The following is a 17750-nucleotide window of genomic DNA, read 5'->3' on the forward strand; positions in this document are numbered from 1 at the left end:
TAGATCCCTGGGTTGGGAAGATCTCCTGGAGAAGGGAATGGCAACCCACTCCAGTATTCTTGCCTGGGAAATCCCATGGACAGAGGAGTCTGGTGGGTTACAGTCCATGGGGTTGCAAAGAGTCAGACATGGACTGAGTGATTAACACTTTCATTTATGCAGCAAAGTTCCAGGAGGGGAGATGATATTAGCATGTGTCTTGATAATCAGAGAAGGCTTCCTGGAAGCACCGTGGAAGGAGGCAGACACCTCTGCCCCTGGCTGGCCCTGTGGTTGTGGGCATGTGCCCTCTGTCTGAACTCAGCAGTCCCCTCTGTAGTATAGGACAGCCACACAGGAGGGGGTGAACCCTCCAGGGGCCTGGTGTGTAGTAGGTGCTTAATAAGTGACTTGGTTCTGTTCCCCCAGGTAACAAGTTCAGGGAAGAGGATGGAAGTGGGAATGCTGGTTCTGTGTGGGTCATAACCACATTGTGGATTACAGTGGGTCTGGAGCCAGGCCTGGGTCCGTGTCTTGGTTCTGCCACCAGCCAGCCATGTGGGCCCGCAGCCACTCCTCAGCTTCCCTGAGCCAAGTTCGGAAGTCTCTCTGCTGGACAGGAGATGACACAGAGCCTTTAGCTCCCCGCCTGCCCACACTCAAAGCTCCCTAAACGGAAGCTGTGCCACTCCACCTGCTGCCATCATAGCTAGAAGCGCCAGGGCAGGAGGCGGGTGGCAGTCAGGCCCCACACCGCGGGCAGACTACCCTAAAGGGACCGCCACGAAGGAGCAGGTCTCCTTCCTGAGGCCTGTCTCCCTGCTAAGGGGAGGGGAACTCAGGGTGAGAAAGCAGAGCTGTTCACAGCAGGGTGGCAGCTTCTCCAAGGTGTCTGAGCTGTCATTGCACGTGTGTGAAAATCCGCAGCTTAGAAAACAAAAAGGCAGATCTCTCCCATCTCGCTGCCTCGAGGCTTCACCTCAGGCTGCGTCAGGGCTGATGCGCCCTTGAACAGGCAGATGGAGGCGAGAGGCCTATGTCGCCTGCCCTGGCCCCTTCCTCCCTTCAGGGAGCCTCCCTCCACCTTCTGTCTTCCAGATGAAGCCCATGAACGTGGAATATCTCATGATGGATGCCTCTATCCTGCTGCCCCCTACGGGCACGCCGCTGACTGGCATCGACTTTGTGAAGCGACTGCCGTGTGGTGACGTGGAAAAGACCCGGCGGGTGAGTGGGCATTGGCCTTGGCCTCTATCCTGGGCAGCCGTTCACCAGGAAGCACCCCCCGGACAGGAGAGGGAGGGTCTCCGACCACATCCAGACCCACCTTCCAGCTCGCCCTCAGAGAGCCAAAGAGCAACCCCCAGCCCCACGCCCCCACCCCTCCTCAAGGGCCTAGCTTTCCCATGAGCACTGCCTTTTGTCTGGGTGTTTGTTTTTTAATTTTGGCTGTGCCAGGTCTTTGTTGCCATCCGTGGGCTTCTCTCTGGCTGTGGCTTAGAAGGTTCAGTTTTTGCGGCACACGGGCTGAGTTGCTCTACGGCATGTGGGATCTTAGTTCCCTGACCAGGGATCGAACCCACGTCCCCTGCAGTGGAAGGCAGATTCTTAACTACTGGACCACCAGGGAAGTCCCTGCTGTTCGTTACAGCAGAGACTGAGAGGTGCTGGGGCCAGGCAGGCTGCCTTCACTGAGCGAGGCGGCTCAGCCCCAGAGCTCTGAGAAAGGAAGCGGGGCCGGGCTCCTTTGAAGGAGCGTGGTGATGCAGAGCAGGTGAGGCTGCTGCAGAATCAGCCCCGAGCGGCCGGGACCCCCGGAGATGGCGTGGCGTTAAGCTATCTGAGGGATCTCGGGGCAAGACACACACAAATGCCGTTGTGATTATTTTGGGGCCTGCGGGAGAGGCGTGTGAAGAGGTTAGTTCTCAGAACCCAGCTGCCCTGTGCACTTCCGTTATCAGCACTTTTTTTCTGCAGCCGTCTCGCGGGGCTGTTCAGGGTACTTTATCTTCCTGGTCAGATCACAGTTTCTTTCTTAGAAAGCACCATAACCCTTTCCTAGAAAATCATTCCCTGGAGACGTGGAGGTGTGGATAAATTAAAGGAATCCATTGCCCTCATTGCTCCCGTTATCAGGTCGAGCCTTCCTCTGAGATAATCCAAGTATACCCAGAGTGGAGGAAGTATTGTGACCTTTTTGAGAGGTGGGATTGACTCACTGGACCCGCCTCAGAGTTTGCCTTGAAAGCCTGGCAGGGCGGGGCTGGGGCACAGAGGAAGTTGGACCCGTGTCTGAAGTCAGTCTGCATTCTTTGCTGTCTGCCCAGACCCACCGCCCTCTCCGCAGGGCCCAGTCTGTCTCTGAGCCAGTGATGCCTGCCTCCCTCATGCTCCCAGACAGGTGTGTGGGCCCCGCAGCCGGGCACATGATTGTTTGTGGGTGGCAGTGTTTGCACTGGACATCCTTGGTGTTGGCTTTTACGGGGGGATTGGTTCCGAGACAACTGGGTGTCACTTTCCTTATGGAGTGGGTGCACTCACCCTTGACCTTTGGTTGGTCTTGGAGATGCTCCCCAGCAGGATAACGGCACAGCCACATGCCCAGTCCGGCTCTTATGTCTCCAGGCCAGATAGGACCCCGTCCCGGTTCTCCTTGGCCCCTGAACTAGAAGGTCCAGAAGGCTGTGAATGCGGAGATCTGCTGCTCCGGGTCGCATCCCGCCTTCCTTTTGGTCCACAGTCCGTCAGGTTTTCTTTTGTGACAAAGTGGATCATTCATATCAGTTCTTCTTAAGAATTTCCTCACATATTTCTGCAACCACCCTAGGAGGTTGGCACTAGTATTATCCCCATCTTCCAGGGGAGTAAACTGGGGCATGAAGCGGTTGAGTGATTTGCTCAGGGTCCTCCAGCCGATAAGTCGCAGAGCCAGGATTCAACCCAGGCGGTGTGGCCGTTCTGACCCCCTTGCCTCCCACTGCTGCCTTCATCGTATTTATTAGTCCTACTCAGTGCTGGATACCAGGAAACACAGCCCCAGTCCTCAAGGAAAGGACTTAAAAGGGCAAGGATGGGAAAGGCAGCCCCAATCCATGCATGCTAATCCCTTCAGGCGTGTCTGACTCTTTGCGACACTGTGGACTGTAGCCCACCAGCCTCCTCTGTCCATGGGATTCTCCAGGCAAGGATACTGGAGTGGGTTGCCATGCCCTCCTCCAGGGAATCTTCCCAACCCAGGGATCAAACCCACATCTTTTGTGTCTCTTGCTTTGGCAGGCGAGCGCTGCCTGGGAAGCCCACACACAGCCATGGGCCGGGGCTATTTCTCCAGGAGCACAGGGTCCCTAATCCTACCTGGGGAGGGAGGCAAGCAGCACAGAGAGCTGCTCTTTGAGCCGGGCCTGTGGGGGAAGGAATGGGCGCCGCGGCGGGAGGGGTGGGGGTGCACAGAGGCCCAGAGAGTTGTGGACCATGTCTGGAGCCCCCGGGGGGCCGGCTGTGTGGGAAGTGGTGGTGCTGGAGGGGTTGCAGAGGGCAGGTCTCAGAGCCCTGGGAGCACAGCGAAGGCCTCGGCCTGGTTGGCCGGGACCTGGCATCTTGTCCTGATGGCCTGGGGCGGACGCTGCTGGTCCACGGGAGAAATTCCAGGCTGAGGCCTACAGCAGAGGGCGGGGCTGCTTGGGCTTCGCTGTTCCTGCTCCTTCTGAGCTGCTGTCTCCTCACCCAGCCAGCAGCCACCACTGCCTGCCCTGCCAGGGTCCTCGGGAAGACTCTGCGAAAGGCAGAAGCACAAAGGCCAGTGGTGGAGCCTGAGGGTGGGGGTCTTCCTCCCTCATCCTCAAGATCCCAGGACTCTGCTGCCCCCCTCCCTTGCCCCAGATGGGCTGCAGGGCTCAAACTGCCAACGGAAGCACCGGAGCCCCTGGGATCGCTCATGTGACCGTTGTCTGTCCGACGGGTTTATAAAGGCAGCTCTCAAGTCTGGTGTCCCTGGGTTTAGAGCCAGGATGAAGGTGGCAGGATGAGATAAGAGGGCTGGCCACCTCAGTGCAGAGCCATGGGCCCCATAGGTTTCCGTCTGATTTCCAGGATCCACTTTTGAAGGGGAATTTTGACCTCTCACCTCAGCCCAGCCCCTGATGCCAGGCTGCTGTCTGGAGTCCTCCTGCAGCTTAGCTCCTCCGCCCGTTTCAGACATCAGAACACAGAGGTGCGCTCTGAATGTGAGCTAGAGGAAGTGTATGGTTTAGCAAGCAATTGAAGGCTTATGCGGTTTGTTTCAAGTCCTTTGCTCGTATCCAGAGAACATTCCATTTCATCCTGTTGGATTCAGAGGTTTTCCTTCTTTTTTTTTTTTTTTTTTCCTGCCAAGTGTAGGCATTTCTAACTTTTAGGAGGCTGACGCTTTTCAGAAATACCACCCTTTATTTTCCTTAAGGACTTGTCAGAGATCAAACCACCCTTCATGGTGAATCATTCTTTTGTATGTTCATCAAAGAGCCACGGGACTCCTACTGTGTGCTAAGTGCTGCCCCGAGGGTGCAGGAGTCAGCGGAAAGGCGGCCCGGGGGGAAAGGCGGCCTGCCCCGGGCGTTCCCAGGCCTGGAGAGAGGTAAAGCTTATGCTCAGGGGCAAAACCAGGCTGCCTTGAGGGCTCTGAAGGACAGAGGGGGCACTGCGTTAGCCTGAGTGACCAGGAAAAGCTGCCTGGCAGAGGTGACGTCTGAACAGAGACCTGGGGAGCAAGGAGGAGCCAGCCAGGCAAAGACATGAAGGAGACCCTTTCCAGACAGAGGGAGCAGTGAGTGCAAAGGCCCCAAGATGAGGATGAGTAAAGAGTGTCCAAGGTGGGGGTTACTGGAGTGAAGCGAGTGAAGCGGATAGGAGAGGAGGGCCAGGGCCCTGCAGGCCACAGGGAAGCATCTGGCAATAAAGCTATGTTTTCCCCCTTGCCTTTTGCAAATTACACTGTTTATTCTTTCATTCGACATATCTGTCAAGCCTTTTCTAGGAACTGGGCAAGAAGCAAGAATAGAAAGAAAATAAATAATGCAAAATAAGACCAAAATAGCAAGAGTGCCACTGAGTGATTGCAGCTGAGAAGGGAAATTCATGTTGACATGTGGTGACAGGGACTCCTGGGGTCTGATGAGAACATGCAAGAGGAACCTGGACTTGAGTTGGACCCACCCCACATGGAAGGGCAGTCGAGAGAAGCATTTAAGAAAGAGCACAGGCACACAAGTCACACCAGCTGAGGCAGAATCCCACCTTTAGCTGTGTGACCCTGAGCAAGTTACTTAGCTTCTCTGAGTCCCAGGTTCTCCTGTGTGCTGCCTCTCAGCTCTTGCCGAGAGCGGGTGGAAGAGAGTGAGGTGAGGTGCTGAAGAGTGATGGAGCTGTCTAGCCTCTTAAGTGGGAAAGAAATCAAGCCTTTTAACAGTCAAAAACTACTGATGCTTAACACTAGGGAAAACAGAGTTGGGGAGAGGATTCTTTGATGAATCTGAATTTAAGCCACTAGCCGTCTTTATGGAGTAACCATGGAAACCATTATGAAATCAAGATATTTGCATGAAGTTTTATTTGTCCCTCCAGTTCTGTGTCCTTGTTCCCTCATAAAACCACAAACAGTTTTTGTGTTTATCGCTATTGACTTTGAGGAAATAGGACATTTTGCTTTTACTCTCTGGATGTGTATTGTGCATTAAAGAAAATACAATAACATCTCACAGAGTTTCAAAAGTAAGACAAAAGAATTTCCAGCGATTTCATCACCCTAAACAAATAACACAGACTTTGTGTGTCTCCTCCCAGCTTTGTCTGCAGACACGTCTTTTCATGGTTGCAGCGGGGCATGAGCCATAGACTTGCTTTCATCCTTGCTGCCTTTCTCTTTCCATTGTGAGCAAGAGGTTTCTCATACTGTGATACAGTTTTAATAAGTCTTAATTTCTTACTCCTGCATAAAAGTTTATCTGGTAACTTTTGCCATAATTTCCATAGGCATTTTCCTGCTGGTGGACATTTTGGTTGATCCCAGTATTACATTATTTTCAGCTAAATTATAATAAGCAGCTTGACGAATATAGTGTTTCCTTTCTTTTGGCTTATTTCTTTAGGATAAGTTCCCAGAAGTGGAATTTCTGGTTCAAAGGGTATGAACATTTTTTTTTTTTGGTGACTGTCAGTGTTGCCAAGTTGCTTTCCCAAAGGGCTGTGCCTACTCTAAAGCGCTTCAGCACTCTTTTAAGAATGACTGGCTTCCACGGCCTCGGTGGGCTCCTGGCCTGAGTGACTGTCACTTGAACTCATCAGCTTGCACGTGCGGCCAAGGTGGCAGGGGAGAGGGCTCAGGCTGTGTGTTTGTTCCAGGACCAGCCCTGGGGCTCAGGGTGGTCTTTGTACTATCTCCTTGCATCTTCAAGGTGGCCACATGATCTGGAGTGGTGGGGACCCCCTTTCCAGAGCTCCAGCCCAGGCCTGGGGAATCACGTGACTCAGGTTGGACTAAGGTCTGTCTGACTTGGAAGCCATCCACTGCCACACTCGTGGGGCTCTCCTTGCTCCCCACTGCATGGAAGCAAACTAGAAAGGTCTCTTCTTTATAGTTAAGCTTGTCTGCGGCCATACCACCCTGAACATGCCCGATTCTCTTGATATTTAAATTTGGTCAGCTGACACCCCTTTCCAAATCGAATCCATTCTTCCTGAGTCAATCTTCCTATGGAAGCATCTGAAAGAATAAGAATACTCTTTTCCTTTTCAGTAACATATTTCAGTTTGCACATTAATTGAGCAAAGTCGAGAAAAACACTCAATAAAAGCCTGGTTCCTAATCCTTCAGTCTGTTGAAGGCAAAGGCATGTGGTTGGAAGGACAGTCTTTGGAGTCAGTTATTAGGTGAATCACCTTGGCCTGTCTGCCTGATGTCTCTAGGCCTTGGTTTCCTGTTTATAAAATGGGAACCACTCAGGGTGGTTAAAAGGCTCGAATGGGTGACACAGTGCAACCCCCACCCATACCTGGCAGGCCGGGGGTACGCAGAGAGAGTTGTGGTTATTTAGGGAGACAGGGAGATGATCAGATGGCCTATAATCCCAGTATCTCACCTTTCTCTTGTGGATTCTTGGAGTTGTGGGGCTGGTCAACATGGCCCGCCAAAACCTGTAGACCCCCATGGGAGCCCCGCTTTCACCCAGGTGGAGTACTTAGCCCTGTGGGAATCTGCCCTCACATTCATGAGCCCGGGCTTCTCACACTGTGTTTGTAGAAAGACATCTGCTGATTATTACAGATGTTTTTATGAAGACTGCTCTTCAAAACTTTTCAGAACAGGAAATTCCCTGGTAGTCCAATGGTTAAGGCTCCAAGCTTGCAACGTAGCGGGCAGGGGTTCAATCCCTGGTCAGGAAACTTAAGATCCCACGTGCCACACGGCATGGCCAAAAAATAAAACAGCAGAAACATGTAAACAGAAATGTTGAGAACAATCGAATAATACACTCATGCCCCCACAACCACCATCTTTATCATATGACAGTTTACGTTTCTCTAGTGCTTCTGGCTGATTAAGGAACACCTGACGCCAGAAGAGGTCCAGGAAACAGGACTGTTCGTCCAGTTTTCTGCATCGGGATGTTAAGTAATTGGCCCAAGATCTCCCGGCAGTTCTGGACCACGTCAAGGTTAGGGTTCAGAGGTGTCCGCAGGCATCCTCGTTGCCTGGGTCAGCAGAAGTCAGTGCAAAGCTAGCTCTTTGTGGGCAGTCATCTGTTCCCTCCACCCCTTGTTTTGGGAGGCACCTTGTCAAATGATGGACTCCTCCCATCTCAGTGCGCAGGCCTGCAGCCTCAGAACTGGCAACAAGGGGACCCGAAAGCGGGCTGTATGGCTCACCAGTGGTGACAGTGGTTTGTCCCCATGGCCTCCTCGTGCCGAGCGGTGCAGTGGCAGGAGTGAGGCGTGGCCACCCCTTTATGGACCCTGTGCTGCCTGCTGCCCCCCACTATCATCTCAGAGGCTCCCCGCAGCCCCACACAGTAGAGACTCCCACCCCCATCTCACACAGGAGAAAACTGATGCTTGTGGGGCCGGGGGCCTTGCCCAGCATGGTGGAGCTGGAGCTAGTCCAGCGCAGACCTCCCATACCTGACTCGTGGCTGTTCATTCAATCACGGCAAGTGGCCTGGAGGCTGCGGGCCCCGTGGCTGCCGCTCCACTTCCTGGCCTCTGTTTGGTGGGCAAGTCAGCCCAACCTGGGTCTCATGGGGAGTTACCTCCAGGGCAGACTGACCACTGGGCAGAGGCTACACAAGCTTCCCAGGCTTCCAGCCTGGGGTTTGGCTTTGTTCCTGCTCCCTGGAAACGCCAGCTCACCCTGGGGTCCGCCAAGACTCTTCCTTGATGGGCTGGGAACCCTGTGCTGATGGGCCCCCTCCATCCCCATCTCTGTCCCCGGCTGAGACCTGAGGGCTCCCAGGGCACTGACATCACCGCATACCTGCCAGGTGCCAGGTCTGCTGCCCTGAGAGGGCACAGCCCCTGTTGGAAGGCCATGGGGCCAGAGCTCCAGGTGAAGGGCTGTGCGTTAGTCTGGCGGGCTCTGAACCCCACCCGCATCTTACCTTCTGTCTCTCCTGCCCCCACATTCAGTTGGTGGGACCTTGAAACCCTCATGGTTTGGATTTTCAGATTCTGGGCTGGTTTAGTTAGAAGAGACCTGGTTCTGGCCCTCCCTAGATGTGAGCTTGGGCCAGATCACGTGGCCTCTATGGGTCTCGAGCCTTGAGTGCCGAGCGGGGCTGCCACGAGGGTCACGTGACCCTAGAGGGAGGGTCCTGGCAGATGACAGGTGCTCAGCGAGGTACAGTGGCCCCAACCCGAGCCTGTGGGTAATGGCACACAGGCTGCCTCCTTGACTTTTTTATTGTAAATCTTGGCTCTGAAAGCACCAGAATCACGATGCTGAAAGAGGTGAGCTTTGTCTTGTTGTTTTAAATCTAGAGTCATTGTGTGATTTCTCCATACGGAGCTTCTCACCAAAATGACTTCACTCTTCTTTGGTCTCCAAACTGTTGGTCCAGGCCATCCGGGTGTTCTTCATGCTCCGTGCCCTGTCCCTGCAACTGCGGGGGGAGCCCGAGACCCAGCTGCCACTGACGCGGGAGGAAGACCTGATCAAAACGGATGACGTCCTCGACCTGAGTGAGTTGGTCATCTTGAGTCACGGTGGCGGGGGTGGGGAGACACCACCAGGCTGGCTCATACATCACTGGGAGGCTCGTGGGCGACCTGCATGTCGTACTGGGGTTGATCTGTTACCGTGAACTTACAGAGCACGCATGTTACACAAAACTTGGAAAAGGGGCCCTAGATTCTGAACACTTGGAGTCGGTCTGTGGGCCCTGCTTTCTGGAGACCAAGGGGAGCCGTGCAGGTGTTTTGCTGAAATATCTGTGCATGGTGACTGGGGTCTCAAGCAGGGGTGGGCACAGCTCTGGGATCCCTGCCCTCCATATAGTCATAGCAACACCAGGAGGTTGGTTGTGTGTGTTAAAGGTGGTCTGTATGATTTTAATGAGTAAGGGATCCTGGCTGCTTAAAAAAAGGAAAGTTTTCAAAAACGCAAGCCACCAGCATTTAGGTAAAGATGAAGGCTTTGGAGGCCCGAGAACCATGTGCTTAGCCTGAAAGCCTGAGCATCCAACCAGTGCCTCAGCGCTCTCCTCTTCAGTGTGGACTGAGATTTAAAGGAGACAAAGAATATAAAGCCTGGTTGTGTTCCTATAACCCTTCTCCCATTCATATAACTCTTTTTTTCCTGTTATTTGCTATAGCATTTTGATATATTAGCACTCTTTAGTTATGAGAGATAGAAAGGCCAACTTAAACTAACTTAAGGAAAAAGAAAGGCAGATTTCACTGATATCAGTGTAAAAAGCTAGATCTCCTTTCAGGCATGGTTTGATCTAGGTACTCAAGCAGTGTCATCAGGAAACTGCCACCTTCCTTCTCTCAGCTTTTCTTTCCTCTGTTCTGGCTTCATCCCCCAGAGAGCTCTCACCAAATAGTGATAAATGGCCATCAGCACCTCTAAGATCTGCTGAACTGGCTAAGCAGCCCTGACAAAAACAGAGCTTCTCTTTCCCTATAACTTTTATAGAAGTCCAGGGCAATGTTCTCATTGGCCCAGCTTGAGTCACATGACCATTCCTGACCCAGTCAGTGATCAGCAGAATGTGATTCACTGATTGGTTAGGTCAAGATCACGTGCTCAGCTGTGATGCTGGGAAGGTGGGACCTGCTCCTTTTGAACCCCATCACCTGGGGGTGAGGAAGGAGGGGGCCCCCAAAGAAACTTGAAAAGAAGAGCTGGGAGCTGGAGAGGCAGAAATGGCAGGTAGCCACTTTGTAGTGGACGATGAGAGAGAGAGCCCTTGTTTTAAATCAACTTTATTGAAATATAGCTTACATCCAGTAAAGTTCACCAAGTTTTAGTGTACAGTGGAATGAATCTTGACAAAAACTATTCAGTTGTGTGACCTGCAGTTATGATGCAGACCAAGGAGGGTTTGTATCTTTTGAGCCAGAGGCCCCTGCCCAGCTCTGTATTCTCTCAAGCCAGTGATTGAAACCACCACGACTTTCGTTTCCTTGCCTGGAAAATGGGGATGATCTTCATTATGTTACGGGGCTGTTTTGAGACTTGAGTGAACCATAATATGAAACATAAGATGACCAAGTCTAGTGCCTCACATGTAACTGTGCTCAGGAAAATGGAGTCAGTATTGCCTGATAATCACACCCAGTGATGCATATAAAGAGCACACTGCCTGACACGTGGAAGGTTCTCTGTAAATGACTACTATGGGTTTTGCCTGGTTGACTCCTTTGTCTTGCCTCATTTTTGTTTATGCTCCTTTATTTCTTCTCTCTTGGAAGAGCAAGGAAACTGCGTCCCCTCTGTGCTCTATGCCCATCTTCTGTGGCCCTTTCCTCCTTAAAATATGGCCACGGGGATTTCTGTAAAGGTTTAAATTGATGGAATAGGCTGGAGAGACCCATAAACCCATCTTTCTCTGATTGGATTCAAGGAAAGAGAGAAAAACAGTTTGCTTTAACGGGGCCTCTCCATCAGGGCAGCAAGAATGTTTGCATCCATGAAATGGAATTAAATTTTATGCTGGGAATTCACATACCCTGCCTCCTCCCAGAATGGCCTGCTGAAACAAAGGTTAAAAGTATTTCACTTATCAATTTTAATTGATTAGATTGCTAGTTGAGATCACTTAACTGAGCCTTTTTGGGTAGTTGGCCATTAAGAAAGTAATGGCTGTCTGTCTTTACCCAGCGTGATTGCAAATTATGTCTTTGCTAAAGAGGGTGCCGGCCAGAGAATACTATGAATTATGGATTTTATGAGCATATGGTATGAGAGTAAGATATGCATATGTTGACTTTGTGTGTGTGTGATTATTCTTAAATGCTAGAGCTTCTCACTTTCCATTGGGGAAAAATTAGCAATGCTTTGCATTTTACCAAATGCCTCCTGTGTATACTAAAGGTAGGAAGCATCCTAGTATAGGTGAGGGCATTCAGATTTGCTAAATTTTGGAGGCTGGGCTTGCTTCTTAGGAGGTCATGTTTTGTCTCCCTGAAGCTTGAGGAAGCTGACTCAGGGAGGAGTGTTTGGGGTTGGTCAACTGCTTAAATGGGTTTAAAGAAATGCAGCAGGAAGAGTTGACTTTAAGTGTATTTACTAAACCTGTCACCCCTCGGTAAGAAACCCCAGCATCAGAGCATTCATAAGCCATCCCATACCTCCACTGACCAGGTCCACTGACCTGCCAGGCGTGGCAGGTGAGCTCTGCCAAGGTAGCTTCTGACGAAGAGCATCAAAGAGGCCATCACCCTTTGGAAAAAAATGTACCGAAAGCCTGTTCTGTTTTCACCGGAGAGGAGAGTGGCGTGGGGCAGAGTCACAGACTGGCAGCCATGAAGGAAGGAGGGGAAGGAGTGGAGGGAGGGAAGGAGAAACAGAAAGGCAGTGGGAAGGGAAGACTAGAGTAGACTTGACTAGATAAAAGAGATTCGATTTTAGAGGGAGTAAAACTGTGAGTCTCTATGCACCCAGCCTTCAGCTTCATAGTTCTTATCCTTTTGTGGAGCCTCGTTTCCTCAGCCCCGCCGTTTCTCTTTTTAACCAGCACCCCCCGCCCCCTGTGTATTAAAGCAAATGGGACTGCATCTATAAATACTCCTCGCTAACATATAAGGACTGGGCTTCTCTTCTTGATTAGACTGGTTGCCACCATTGCAAAAGGGAAGCTACCGGGCCCCCCACTGCGCTGGGTGGAGCCGGAGCTGCGGCCTGGGCTCCCCTATGTTCTGCCAGCCTGGCCCCATTGATGCTTGAGTTTGCAGCCCCTGCTGTAGCTGGAAGTAAGCCACTTTGTGACCTCCCTCAAGGTCTTACTGCTTGCCAGGCTCAGTGGCCTTGCCATAAAGATGGTCTTAAATGACTTTGCCAGGAGGGCTGTTGAAGATCAAATGAGATCACGTTCATGAAGCATGCAGCATCTGGCTTGGCACATAGTAGGTTCTCAGTGACTGAGAGCCAGTGAGTAACCGGCACAGAACTCATACTGCGGGGCACCCTGGCTTGGCATTTTCTGCTTCGACAACATTTTGGGGAGTGCCTCCCAAAATATTTAAACCAGTTCATCACTTATGGGATGGCATCATTTGGGGGTGAGGGAAGAGTGAGTGAGAAAGATGGCTCTCAGTAAGAAAGACCACCACTTCCTGGTGGTCCAGTGGTTAAGACTTTGACCTTCCAGTGCAGAGGGTACAGGTTCGATCCCTGGTTGGGTAGTTAAGATCCCACATGCCTTGTGGCCAAAAAAAACGGAAATCACAAAACAGAAGTAATATTGTAGTAAATTCAATAAAGACTTAAAAAAAAAAGACTGTGTGGGAACAGATGAATGGCCCTGTACTGCGTCTAGGCCGCCAGGCAAGCACTCCTGCACAGGCACCACTGGGCCGACTGACCGACATCCCAGCAGTGCCCTGAACTCAAGTGGAGGAGAACCAGGTTCCTGCCTGTCTGCCTGCGACCAGATAACATGGGCAGTGACAGCAGGGGAAATTCCCCAGTCATCTGGACACCCTCAGGAGATGCCAGCCACCTTCAGGAAACATCCACAGGGGCCCTTGAAAACGACGTGGTTGTAGCCAAGCTCTGTACAGCACCCACCTAGTCTTGTATCCTGATTTTTAAAATGCATTCACTGAAACCCATCCATTAATTCAGCTCCTTATTGAGCACCTGCTGTATGCCAGGCACAGTGTTGAGATCTGGGATGTGATAGTGAACTAATAAAGCCAGACTTGGCCTCTGCTCTGTGGTGCTTCCAGCTGGGGGCAGGGAAGGGACCACAAACAGGTAAGGGAGTAAAAGCTAACTGCACAATCGCGGGTCAATGGAGGTGGCTCTGTGGAGATGATGAACGGGGTCCAGGGCTAGAGAACAATCAGAGAAAAGGCCTCAGCGGCTGGTGAGAGAAGCACCTCTGGAGAGGCATGTGCTGGGGGAGCCAGAATATTCCGTAAGAAAATGCAGAGATGAGGCCCGCCAGTTTGGGAAGGGGGAGGTGGAAGGTGAGAATGGGCTTGGTGTGTCACAGGCCGGTGTGGCTGGCAGGTGAGGAGTAGGGGAGACAGCAGCTGAGATGAACAAGATCTCAACTCCAGTGCAGGGGGAAGTCAGCAAAGGGTGTCTGTGTGGACAGCTACCCTGATTGTGCACTTCTGGGACAGGAGCTACCGGGTCACACAGTGCCCGCACAGGCCCATGAGCCATGTCCAGGGGCTGGAGAGGCCACGTAGCCTCATGGCTCTGAGCCTAGGCTTGGGAGCCAGGCTGTGCTGGGAGAAATCCTAGCTCGGCCCCTTGCCACCTGCCAGCGTGTGTCCTTCAATGAGTAACGTAATCTCTTGGTGCTTTGGTTTCCTCGTGTGTAAATGGGAGCTGCTGGGAGGAGGCAGTGAGTTAATACATGTGACGTGCCTGGAACAATGCCTAGCACAGCTTCAGGGAGGCCAGTTATTAGGTTGCAGCATTAGCCCCGGAGCCAGTGACAGTGGGGAGCAGGGCGTGGGGACGCAGCCCACAAATCTCCCAGTTAGCAGCAGGCTGCTCCATCTTGGGGGCAAAAAACTGAGGCTCTTTCTTGACTCCCTTCTTCCTTTCAAACTCAGCATCCCGCTGGTCACCACACCTAGGCAGTTCCTTCCAGATCGATCTGGCCATCTCTCCCAGCTCCACTCCTTAGCACCCAGCTTGCCCTGCCATCATCTTTCACCTGCATCGTTGCAGAAACCTCAACCAGTCCCCAGCTTCTGCCTCGTCCCATACGGTTTATTCTCGACACAGTGTCCAATGTCATCGTCTTAAAGCATAAGTCAGACCCTGTCCTCCTCAAAGGCCTCCTCAAAGTGGCCTCCATCCCATTCTGACCAGGAGGAGAGATATTTACAGGGGCCCATGAGGCTGGGTGTCACCCAAGCTCTCTCTCTGTCCTTGCTGTTCTCCAGACACATCAGGCGTGTTCCTACCACAGGCCTCTGCTCTGGCTGTGCCCCGCCCCCCAGCCTACAGACCACTCACACCCCCGGAACAAGCATATCTGTGGGCACGTACAAGGCCCACGACTCCCACATGTGGCATCCATACTCTCAATTCTCCATCTGCCTTTGAGCCCTGGACCAAGCCCCTCCTCTTTGTTATCCTTTGTTTGTTAATGAATAGGAATGTAATATATTCCTGTTTCCCCAGTTTTAACACTTTCTGTGCTTCATCCCAGCACCCTTGCAGGCAAGAGCTTTTAGACAAAGTGGACATCTCCAGCGGTGCTCATCTAAATGCCTTAAGAGTCGTTTCCAGCAAGAGTACCGTGAAGCTCCCTAAGCAAGTTATGTGGTTGGATTGTAAGTCCATGAAAATGTGAGCTCATTGATTTGCTTCTCTCACAAGGCCAGGGCTAGTTTTGAGATCCTGTCCCTTCTGGAAAACCCTCTATGTTGCCGTATTATGCTGATGGCCCAGTCTTCATCATGTGCCCCATCTTGACGCGAATGAGAAAAGAGCCTAAATAATAGAGATTTTAGCATGAAAAACCCAGAACGTGGGCTATTCTACAAGATACTTGATTTGAACTTTTCATAAATGGGAGAAGTGTCGGGCAAAACCGAACAGAACAGTGAGAGCCAGGGACCAGTTCTAGATTTTAGATTATCAAAATGGAAGAGACCTGACAGCTGTCCCCTGAGATTGGATCCTGGATTGAGGAATAAAAACAGAGTAGATTTAGGGGGCTTTGGGGGGTTGAATTGGAAAAAATTTGCATGTAGCCTGTGATTGGATAATGTAATCAAGGTCAGTATTACCTTTCTTGGGCGTGATGATGGCCTTGTGGTTCTGTGTGGGAAAACGTCCTTGTTCTTAGGAAGTACAGACCGAGGAGCTCAGGGGTAAAGTGCTGTGTTGCTTGTCACTTTGGAATGATTCAGAAAATAAAAATATGTGAATGTGTGGGTATAGTGAGAGGAGGCAAATGCCACTGAATATTAACCATTGGTGAATCTAGGTCAAGGGCCCGTGTGGGCTTATTTTGACAGTTGGAGCTTTTTCAAAATAAAAACTTAATGAAGTGGAAAGAAACAGGTCAAATCCTTGAAAATCAACATTTAATTAATGAGGAATGTTGTTGTTGTTAAGTCACTAAGTAGTTTTCCGACTCTTTGCGACCCCATGGACTGCAGCACACCAGGCTTCCCTGTCCTTCACTGTCTCCCAGAGTTTGCTCAAATTCATCCACTGAGTCAGTGATGCCATCCAACCATCTCATCCCCTGTCGACCCCCTTGTCCTCCTGCCCTCAGTCTTTCCCAGCATTAGGGTTTTTTCCAGTGAATTGGCTCTTTACATCAGGTAGTCAAAGTTTTGGAGCTTCAGCTTCAGCATCAGTCCTTCCAATGAATATTCAGGGTTGATTTCCTTTAGGGTTGATTGGTTTGATTCCTTGCTGTCCAAGGGACTCTCAAGAGTCTTCTCCAGCACCACAGTTTGAAAGCATCAATTCTTGGGCACTCAACCTTCTTTATGCTCCAACTCTCATACCCATACATGACTGCTGGAAAAACCATAGCTCTGACTATATGGACCTTTGTTGGCAAAGTGATGTTTTTGCTTTTGTTTAGGATTAGGGGCTCTGGGTTTGAATCCTGGCTGTGTGACCTTGAGCAAACTAGTTAACCTTTCTGAACCTTGAAGATGGGGAGATGATACTGCCTGCTTCAGAACTGTTCTGTTGATAAAGAGTGAGTCCATCAGAAGTGCTCAGCATCCTCCTCCACGTGTAAAAACTGTTCTGGTAGAAATAGTCATTAGCATTCTTCATCCGAACTACACGTTGGGCACAAAACAATTTTTCTGAACTAGCCGGTGCGCCGGAGGAGCTCTGACAAAGCGAAACCTTGACTGTTTCTGTCCAGGGGATACATTGAGAAGTGGAGGAGACCACATGGGCCTGTTAATTGGATAGAAAGAAAGAAAGTGAAGTCTGTCAGTTGTGTCTGACTCTTTGCGACCCCATGGACTGTAGCCTGCCAGGCTCCTCCATCCATGAGATTTTCCAGGCAAGAATACTGGGGTGGGTTGCCATCTCCTTCTCCAGGGGATCTTCCCGACCCAGGGATCGAACTTTGGTATCTTACATTGCAGGCAGACTCTTTACCATCTGAGCCACCAGGAAAGCCCTGTTAATTAGATAAGTTTCCTGGAAAAAATGACTTTTCAGGAAAGTGAGTGCCAGCTGATTGGAGAAGAACTGAAACCTGTAAGAGAGGCTTGATTCAGACCCTGATGGCTCCTCCGGGGCAATTTAGTTCAAGCATTTTCAGGCCTGGAGCCCCAGAGAAGTGGTTTGTTCAGTACCGACGTTGGAGAGGACTAATGTTGTTATCGTGAAACCCGAGAGGCGAGTATGGATGTGGCTTTGGAAGTCCTGTCTCAGGCAAGTGTGATTTTGTGGTTCTTCGGCCTGTACTCTGCCTCCATGTTTTATCTTTAAAGGGAATATGGTCCATGCTGGGTCTCTTCTCATCACCACCTGTTGACTTGGAAGCACTCCTGACCCTACTCCAACCCCAGGGTCAGGGGGTCAGCAGCCATCCCACTCTGCAGCTCTGCCCCCTCCGCAGCCCAGATACTCTGCACCCAGTGTCTTCCATGTGGAGGTGTCAGCCCAGGGCCTTGCCCTGCTCTGGTCTATCTGCTCTGTGGCTGGCCTCCAAAAGGCAAGTCTAGCCCACCGTTGTCCATTTCATACATCCCTTTCCCGCTTGTAGATGTCAGAGCTCCTGGCCCTCCTCTTCAGCCTTATATCTCCCTGCTTCTGAGCCCACCTGGCTGTGGTGCTGCTCACCGGTTCCTAGACACAGCACTCCGGCCATTCCCCACCACTGGGCCTTTGCCAGACTTGTCCTCCCAGCCTCCTTCCTCCTCCCCAGGCACACCTCAAATATGCACTCAGTGCTTTGTTTTTCTGTCCCTAGTAACAGGACCTGTCGCGTGGGAGGCACTCCAGGAAGGCTTGTTGGGTTGAACTGATTAAAACTTTAGCATGCATAGTCACTCAGTCAGGTCTAACTCCTTGCAACCCCATGGACTGTAGCCCACCAGACTCTTCCAGACTCCTCTGTCCA

General features: G+C 51.3%; 1 protein-coding gene across 6 annotated transcripts in view; it reads left to right on the top strand.

The window, feature by feature from the left end:
* CLEC16A (C-type lectin domain containing 16A) overlaps positions 1 to 17750 on the top strand; it is a 242678-nt gene that overhangs the window by 112049 nt on the left and 112879 nt on the right. For all 6 annotated transcript variants that reach the window (XM_040230421.1, XM_040230439.1, XM_040230413.1 and 3 more), the window contains 2 exons: positions 1078 to 1206; positions 9066 to 9186. In XM_040230421.1, the coding sequence (XP_040086355.1) occupies positions 1078 to 1206; positions 9066 to 9186 (250 nt within the window). The remainder of the gene's footprint in view (positions 1 to 1077; positions 1207 to 9065; positions 9187 to 17750) is intronic.

The sequence above is a fragment of the Oryx dammah genome, unplaced genomic scaffold (assembly GCF_014754425.2).
Source record: "Oryx dammah isolate SB20612 unplaced genomic scaffold, SCBI_Odam_1.1 HiC_scaffold_2, whole genome shotgun sequence".
NCBI lineage: Eukaryota > Metazoa > Chordata > Mammalia > Artiodactyla > Bovidae > Oryx > Oryx dammah.